The following is a 9,638-nucleotide window of genomic DNA, read 5'->3' on the forward strand; positions in this document are numbered from 1 at the left end:
CAACATGTCACACTATATATATATATATAACCTTATATACGTATGTTATATCTCTTAAGAGATCTGTCACCATACAAAATGTTAAGGCCCTACACTGACTGCTGGTAATGCTACCCATGTTTCCATGAAGCAGTGAACCAGCACTTGAGACTGACTGCTTTATTATCATAATAAAAATCATATACAATCACTGAGCAGCCAAAAGTGGGGAGATGAAGAAAACTGGTGACATACAAGGACTTCATATTATAAATTACTCTTTCAAATGTGAGTCACACATGTGGCTATACTGAGACTTTATGTTATTCTCCTCAGTCCCACTAAGTAAATAAGTTGTGAATACTTCCGTACGCCTTCTTGCTAACACTGATGACCTTTCTCTCAAGTCAGCTGATGCAGCTGACAGTATTAGCAAATAATTTACAAATCAATCCTTAGACCAAAGAACTACTCTAAAAGCATGTGTAACTTTCGCTTTCATGGTTTAGGTGTGTTGTATGTTGAAGTCATGCCATTTTGGTAAACACTGCAGTTGACTTCTTCAGGGTAACTGAAGCAGGAGACTGTGGGTTGACATAAAGGTCTCATGGTGGAAGTTAGGATGAGGGTGTGGTCTGTGATGATGCTAGATAGCCAAAACACTGAAACAGCTTCAACATATGACATGGCTAAAACCTGCAACCAAAGTTACAGATCATTGAAAACCTAAGAAAAAAGGTACTATAAAAAAAGCACTCAATAAATTAGTGGACTCTCACTTCAATTTTGCCTGTGTAGAAGAAGTCAATGATGTCTCTCAAAGCAGAGAACTCCATTTCATGCATTACAATTCGATCCTGTGTTGTTTCAATAAACCCAGAAGTGAACATTGCCCTGTAATCAACAAAGAAAGCTTTATTTAAAAAATGTGTGTCACATAAGTGTATTAACTTGAAAATAAAAGCAAATGTAAAACTACAAATTATGAACAAATGTAAAGTTATCTCTGTGCTTAATTAAGCACCACACCATGAAGACATATGGAGGAAAGGATATATAGTTCCACACCAATTCTTAACCTCAGCACTAGATGGAGGTGAGTGGTCAGCTTTATGCCCTGGCTTCTTTACTCTCTGGGAAGGAGCCCCTAGTACCCATTACATAGGCGGCTGGGTGGGCCTCAGAGCCAGTCTGGACATAGCACAGACCAGAGAAATCCCTGTCTCTATCATGAATCCAATCTCAGTTTCCCAGATATTCCAGCCCACAGCTCAAGACACTATACTGAGCTACATGCACTATATAAATTTGTAAGATTTCAAGAAATTAAATTATTAACTTCATCTCTGGCTAGAAAACTTCCCAGAGGTACTGAACTGTCCATGAAACTCAAATCATAACCTGAAAGAGTTCTATCTTCTGAGATAAAACAGTGTGCAATTCGGTAAAAGTCAACCAATGTTTCAGAGGAACATATCGCCTCCATCTTCAGGGTCAACAGACAGCTAAGAAAGAAACCAGCACCTACTAATATCAAATTTCTTGGATTAATTATCAAGAATACGTTGTCATTGAAAGGACGTGTCGACTGGCTTATGTTTAAATTAGGTTTGGCCTGTTATGCAATCAGGGCTGTTAAACCTTACATGTCACAGAAAACAATAAGAATAATTTATTTCTCACATTTTCATTTTGTTATGACTTATTGTATACTTTTCTGGGGAATGTCTCCCTATGGTATTCATATTTTTTGGCTAGAGAATAGGTTAATTAGAATTATTACTAATTCTAGAAGTAGAGGCTCTTGCAGGGAATTCTTTAAGAAACTGAAAATTTTGTCCCTCCAATCACAGTATTCCAAAAACGAACATATTATTTTGGAATCAAGATTTTTAATAATCTTCCTTCTAGCATACAGGACTTAGCTCATAACTCGAAACAATTTAGATTTTCTTTAAAAAGATCTGTACCAAGTGTTCATTGTGTAGGCTTATTAGACATCCAGGGAGCTTCTCAGAGCTTCCTGTTGGCGGACACTCTAGGCTGATTCGGTGATATCCTAAGTCAGTCACTGTTGCACAATCAAGTGTTACAGAAGCTTTGTATAATGCTCTGTTCTGTGTCTTTATGGCTCGTTTCAGATACAGTTTAGAACAAAGAGTTTCCATTTATGATTGTTATGTGAAAACAAACTCATACAAATCATGCAGGAGAAAATTTTGCCATAAATTTCCTGAAACAACATGTCCATCTGACATAACATTTCAAAATTAATCAAGAAAGTTCAAACCTATGGCATTTTAATTGACAGAAGGCCGTTAAAAAGAAATCTTGTTTAAACCGAGGAAAAACTTGACATCAGTCGATTAGAAAATTCTTCTCAAACATCTTTGCAGCAATCAGCACAACAAAGTGGTGTTTCTGTAGGCAATGCATGGACAGCAAATAAACTGTGGCATGTTCGTCCATATAAAATTACTGTTATTCCTGAAATTAAACCTATGGATTATAAAAAAAGAGTGAGTTTTTCTAACTGGTTTATCAACCATATGCGTGACAGACTTCTTGATCCTAAGCTGACATATTTCACAGATGAGGATAATTTTAATCTCTCGGGATATGTTAACTCAGAAAACAAGAGGCACTGGAGTAGTGAAAATCCTCATGTGCTAATTCAGCTTCCCCTTTTTCGACCAAAAGATAGGTGTATGGTGTGCAATTAGTGCAAACCATATCATTTGACAGATATTTTATGAAGGAACTCTTGATGATGAACAATACATTAATGAAATACTCAATCCATTTTTCGTTAATTTGGCACCTGCAGAAGGAAAATGTTGTTATTTTATGCAAGATGGTGTGACTCCACACATAACTAAGGAAACTATCCGAGCATTACATGGTGTGTTTGGAGAATTAAATGGGTATGACAAATATTAGCAACAAGTTTCTGGAAATCTGTTTTACTAGAATTCAGGCATGTCTCACAGCAGAGGGCAGACATTTTGAACATCTTCTATGATGGTGAGTACAATATTAATTACTATATTTGATTAATAATTAACAAAAGAAGTAAACAATGTGTGCTACTGGTTCCGAACGCCCACAGGCATTTTTCTTGGCAGGTGACACACTGCTTTCGCAGGAAGTTGCTGACTGTAAAATCAGTGTCCAATCAACCTGCACTCTGAACATGGTGTACTTTTAAATTCATTTTACTCATTAGAAGAATATTTTAACTTCAATATTAATTACCAAACTTGGTCTATAATACAATGGATGGCTAGTAGTATATTTTTACATCTGATTATTGTAGTCTTGTTTGATATTAGTATGTTGCATACTTTCACATAAATATTTGATTACTGTTTAATGATTTACTCATTGTGATTTGTCTTGGATAACATGTGTAATTGTGATGGATTAAGTATAATTAATTTTTATTCATGTAATTGATGTGACTTGCCTTGTTGTCATTCAAGATTTCTATACCCGCTGGTCTTCCAGCCATGTAAGGATACATGGCTGGAAGAATACAGAATACAGAAGACACAGAATTTTGATATTTATTGTATCCGATGTAAATTTGTTTATGTATGTCTGCTTTATGTTTTATAATTGTTTGCATGTATGTTTGTTTTGTTTTTGACATGTTTCAATTAATTATTGTAACTTAAATTTTGATCTTGTGACTCATTCTATATCCTATGGCTTGTATTATGCCTGTATCAGGATCAATTAGAAAGTGAAATAAATGGAATGGAATGGAATGTAAATGAATGAATGAATGAATGAATGTAGCAGGCACCTTCAACCCTGAAGATGGAGACGATATGTTCCTCTGAAACATCAGCTGACTATCACCAGACTACACAGTAATATATCCCAGAAGATAAAACTGTTTATAACCACTCCTGTGAGAACTTGAAATCCTAAATAACTTGAAAGTTCACCAAATATTTGAACTTTGCTAAGACATTTTTAAGCCCATAAGACTGTGCTAATATTTCATCTTCTCATCAACAAATGATAGCCTTACACTTTCATGTGGTCTCTCTTTGACCAATGAATGCATTTCATTCATGAGCGTACACTAAAGATGATAACAGTGTAACAGCAGAAACTTGCTGCCATTTATAGAAGTCTTCAAGAGGTTAACAAAATGAAACACATTCATAAAAAGTAACAGTGGTATAAAATAGCAGCTGAGCTTTACTACCATACTTACATTTAGAAAGCCCCAAATTAGTTACACAATCTTAAACTTTGTCATCTGATATACCAACAGCGTCACACTCAAACCCCTTACACTGCCATCATTCTACTTTGAATGAATTAAAATAAAATGTTCTACTTTCTAAAACCAGGCACTAATATAGTTAACACATTCACTGCTAAAACCAGTACATATCACATAACTGCTTTTACAGCTGTGACTGAGTGAGCTGAACAGTGAGGTTCTGTGCTGAGCTTCTAATGATTATCTGTATCTCCACTGGATAGTAACTAAGTCCTATTCCTTCTTCATGACCATGGTTGGAAATGTTACTGATTGCATTGATACTTGTGATCACAATTAAAAGAAACCATTTGTTAATGATATTGAGTTAGTGAATGTGTTAAAGAGATGTCAAATATTCAATATGGAAAGTCTGAGCATAAATGATCAAATTATTAGATCATAATGTATCTAGTTTCCTATGTATATATTCAAGGAGTCACAGCTTTTATAATCAGAGCTAAGTTCTGAAGTTCTGCTCTGCAAATGGATAGTGTAAGACTACCTGAAATATGGAGATACAGATGCTAACACAAGTTTGTGTGCTCTAATCTCATCTTCATTCACCACAATTGTTACATCACAGAAAGACTCAGTCTTCTGTAACTCAAAATGAGTTTGCAGTGTACATGTTGGATGCAGGCCATCATGGAACTTGTATGGTGCAGACATTCTTCCCCTGTAATTACATGCCAGCCAATGCTAAAATAAATTATTTCCACAGCTTTCTTAGACATCCTTCATATGGCAAGCAGTAAAAATGCGTCTCTATGGTATACTGTTTGGGAATGTCTCACAGTCTTGTTTCAAACACACTCTGTACACATTAACAAGACAGGTTAAATTGTAGTATATTGTAGAAGGACTCAGGAGATAATGAGTAGTATTCACCTCTTCATTGTAATGTTATGCTTTTCTTTTTTTCTTAAATAATGCAAAACATAAGCCTAGGTTTTTGGTTATGTTCTTAAAAATTAATTTTTAATGTTGGCAGCACAGGCATTAGGACTTGTTCCGCTAGTGCTTCCACCTGGAAATGCAATAAATGAGTATATCAAACACTGCCATCATGTGATTACTGTAATTAATCTTCATAATCAACGTGTTTCTCTGCTGTGTCATGCATGTGTGCAATCTAGCAGGTCTACTGTCAATTTTGAACAGTGCAAATACCATTATTCCCCAAATTAAAATCTGGCTGCCAGCACCATAGTATTGGGGGTTTAAATCCCCTAATTCCAGATGACAAAGGTTAAATTTTTGTGGCCACTGTCTAATGCATACAATCGGCTTTCACTTCAACTGTGTATATACTGACACCCTTCCGAAGTTTAGGCAAACACTGTGATGGCCAATTGTACAAAACAGAAGTCATACCGAACATCCACAAATGTGATCCAAGCATTATCAGAGATCACTCAAAGTATCAATTACTGAGAATTTTTCAGCAGGTCTTTTACCACTCTAGTGGTTGAAAAAAAACATCTTTCATCACCTCTTCTCATTGCCATACAGTCACAAAAGCATTTATAACTCCTAAAGTCATGAGATAGTATAATATGGTCATGAGTCATGCAGGTCCCAGAACCAAGAATAATTGTGCTGGCAAGGACCAGCAGGAATTCATCCCAACTGACCAAAGACACTAATCCTGAAGGTGGAAACTGTAATATTTGCAAAAATGGAGAGCCTTCAACATGCTGCACAGTACATTCCCAAAGTCATACATATAGGTATACAGTTCTTTCAGGTAAGCCTATTTACAAACAATTTTAAGGACAATATGTAATACAGATGTAACAAAGTCAAAAATATTTCTACCTAAGCTTAACAATACTTACTTCTTTATGACAGTAATTTGTTTTCTTTCTTTCTTTTTTTTTTTTTTTTTGAGCAAGAGAGTCAAACTTTTGTGCTGGCTTAAATACCTTTATATTATGAATTAAACTTTTAATGGCAGATGGAAAATTCTGAAGAACCACCTCCTCAGTGGTATTCATAATGAATATAATATTGTAACGTGTATCGTTACTGAAGACGCCGTTCGGATTGTTAATTGGTTTGTTTAACAACCTACAAGTATCGGCTACAATTAATTATAACAGTGTTACGGGTTTCCACACTTTACAAACCCTATACACTAATCTCTTCACTCTATCTTCAAGAATCTTCACGTATTAACATGTGAGCTATACAAGTCTCTCTGAATTACACACTCCAAATATAACTGTACTACAGCACACACAACGTCTTGAAAGCACACAATAAGTTTTCCACTCGCTGACTTCTTAGTTATCGCACACTGTCACATAAAATCTTGTAACCACGTGTTTGGGTCTTCTTAACGCGACTGCTGCTATGTTTCAACTCAACTTGTAGGCTGCTGGCTTGAGCACTAACTTCGGCGGCGGCTATTTTTTAACTCACTCACTGCTGACTTGAGAACTCACTTCGCCGACTGATGCCCTTAACTAACTTCAACTGCACTCGGCGATGGCCACATTTCAACTCCCACAGCGGCTGTGTGGTTCACTTATATAGTCACAGCGCCCACCTGTTACGCAATCGGTACCTCTGTTGGCTGTTACCCATGTCACAGCTGCGTTGCGTGTTATGTCACGGTGGAGAGGGGGGACGGAGCGCTGACTCATCCACCATGTCACTGCTGGGGGGGGGGTCCTCCGTTGCGCAACATGTCACAATATAAATATTAACAATATAATAATAAATATTATTCTAACTGGAAAATTGTTGGATGTGGTGTGCCTCAGGAATCGGTGTTGGGACCCTTACTCTTTAATATATACATAAACGATTTCCCCCTTGAAATAAGTAAAATTTATTATGTTATTATGTTTGCAGATGACACAAGTATCGTTGGCACAGCTAAAGACTACTATAATTTAAAAATAAAATTGGATGTTATTTTTAATCACATGTTTACATGGTTTAAATATAATCAATGTGTTAAATCTGGATAAAACAAAAATGATAAAATTCACCCCAACAACAGCTACGAGCTACCCTCTATATACATTGTTTTTTTAACAAAGCAGAAAGAAGTAGAGATGATAAAATTTCTTGGTTTGCAACTGGACAATCATCTGACTTGTAAGGGACATCTCGATTTTTGCTTCACACGTTGAGCACAGTTTGTTTTCTAAAGCGAAAATTATCCTATATATTAAATATAAATAGTCTTAAAGCTGTATATTATGCATATTATCATTCATTGGTGAAATATGGAATAATATACTTTGTTATACAAAAGAAAATAATAAGAATAATGATGGGAGTGGGCCCAACTCATAATTGTAGAGATCTATTTAAAATGCTTGACATACTACCAATCCCAAGTGTATATTCATTTCATTGATGATATTTGTTGTTAATAATTTGGATAAGTTTCAAACCAATAACTCTGTATGTGATTGGTACCAGAAGGAATAACCACCTTCATATACCTTCAACACATTTATCATCCTATCAGAGAGGGGTGTATTATTCAGGTATCAAGCTATTTAACACTCTGCCGTCAAATATCAGTTTTAAAAAATGATAAAAAGCAATTTTGGTGTGTGTTACAAAATTATTTGCAAAGTAACATATTTTACTCTATTGATGAATTTGTCAAGCATGCAAGGGGCTCAAAAGTTAATAAATGGTCTGTGTGAGTGAATTATATATTGTTGGGACTTGCTTGTTGTAAGTGTAGTAGTATGCATGATGTCTGTTTTTGTTATGAATTGTAATATTTTATAATTGTAACTGTTTTAATGATACAGCTTGCCAGTGTGTGTGGAATGGCAAGGCGTGAATTTGACTGCGATTTTTCCACACCCCATGTGTGTTTTCCTGACAACTTGAGCTATCTGTGAGAGGCCTGATTATATATTTTACTGGACAAAGGACGAATGATGTGTAGTCATCATGAATTTGTAACATGTGACATGTTTTATATCCAGCCCTACGGGGAGTTGATTGGATCCATGAAGTGAAAATAAATGTAAATGTAAGTGATACATTCTTTTCTGATACCTAGAGGCCCATGTAGTTAATATTTATCTTATGTTTGTTGTGTATATCATAATTTTTCTTAAATATCGTCTTGTTATCCATAACGAAAGGCTGTAATGAGGGCAGAAATTCACTAGCAAGAGGAATTATATTCATTTTCTTAAATAATTATCTACAACATATTCGTTGTCACGTCTTTCATCATAGTTTATTCTTACCTCCTCCTGTTCTTACAGTTCATACAGCTCGAATACGCCTATGTCGGCCTATATATTCCACTGCAAATCCAGATGTGTATCATGCGCACATCTAACACACGATTGTCAAAATAAAGAACTGTGGCTTGCTATGAAATAATTTCAAAGTTTCCGGAATTTGTATGTTTCGCCGCTCTTTTCAACCCTTGGAAACTCGATGCTATCGTCTGCCACCTCTACGTAGAACGACCGAACTATATAGTCAGAACCAATCACAATTCAACTATTGCAATAAATCGAATCGCATTTGTGTGACCCAATCCCAGTCGTTTGGAGCGGTTTGGAGGCATAGGTTGACAATATAGCTGACACAGAGGTGTTTTATATCATTTATGTGTATGTGGTAAAGTGGTTGTAAAGATGTCTTATACGGTAGGTCCTAGAGAGTAAGTTTCACTTTATATCAAAGACTAGAAGTGGTAGCAATGTTTTTAATAAACGTCAAATAAGTAAATACATACATTCTTTTGACTTGTTCTATATCCAAAGGTATTAACCTGCTTAGTGTTTATGGAATGCAAATCAATTCAATTCAAAATACTTACATAAGCGTTTCAGAGTATTCATAAGTGTGCACCTGGCACTGAATATAAAACTTGTCAAACGACAGTCACAAGACGATCACAGATAAAATCGCAGAGACATCAATTCGACCATAGTTAAAATCTAAACTGAATACCTCAATTAAATAGATAGTTTTACGCATACAGTTATACCAACAAGATAATTAGCAATTCATAATTATTCTTCCTACTTATATATACATATACATGCAATGAAGAACTATAGTTATCACATATTTAGGTATAAATTGCACAGTAATATAATTAAATATACCTAAGTATATTTCTGACTGTAAACCCTTACAATAAAGCAAAAATTCATCAACTGAATAAAACGAATTATTGATTAATATTTATTTTAGTTTTCCTAAGAAAGGTTTCCCGTTTCCCTAAACTGTTCAAATGCAATTATATTATTTGTATTTATGTGCTGCTTTTTCCAATTATACATCACTCTTTCAAGCAACTTAGAAAAGGTCAACAATGATATTCGTCTATAATTTGACATATCTGACTTCTCACCTTTTTTATATATAGGTCTCA

At 35.2% G+C, this 9,638-nt stretch overlaps 1 protein-coding gene across 3 annotated transcripts in view; it reads right to left on the minus strand.

Annotated features, from left to right (window-relative positions):
• The window catches only part of LOC111870439 (kelch-like protein 2), a 78,537-nt gene extending 69,866 nt beyond the window's left edge, over nucleotides 1-8,671 (minus strand). For 2 of the 3 annotated variants that reach the window (XM_033753844.1, XM_023862739.2), the window contains exons 1-3: nucleotides 8,494-8,671; nucleotides 4,764-4,937; nucleotides 759-873 (exon numbers count right to left, since the gene is read on the minus strand). In XM_033753844.1, the coding sequence (XP_033609735.1) occupies nucleotides 759-873; nucleotides 4,764-4,937; nucleotides 8,494-8,516 (312 nt within the window). In that variant the 5' untranslated portion in view covers nucleotides 8,517-8,671. The remainder of the gene's footprint in view (nucleotides 1-758; nucleotides 874-4,763; nucleotides 4,938-8,493) is intronic. The other variant, XM_023862740.2, reaches the window with a different exon arrangement.
• Nucleotides 8,672-9,638: the final 967 nt, after the last annotated feature.

This window comes from Cryptotermes secundus, unplaced genomic scaffold (assembly GCF_002891405.2).
Source record: "Cryptotermes secundus unplaced genomic scaffold, Csec_1.0 scaffold1509, whole genome shotgun sequence".
Classification (NCBI taxonomy): domain Eukaryota; kingdom Metazoa; phylum Arthropoda; class Insecta; order Blattodea; family Kalotermitidae; genus Cryptotermes; species Cryptotermes secundus.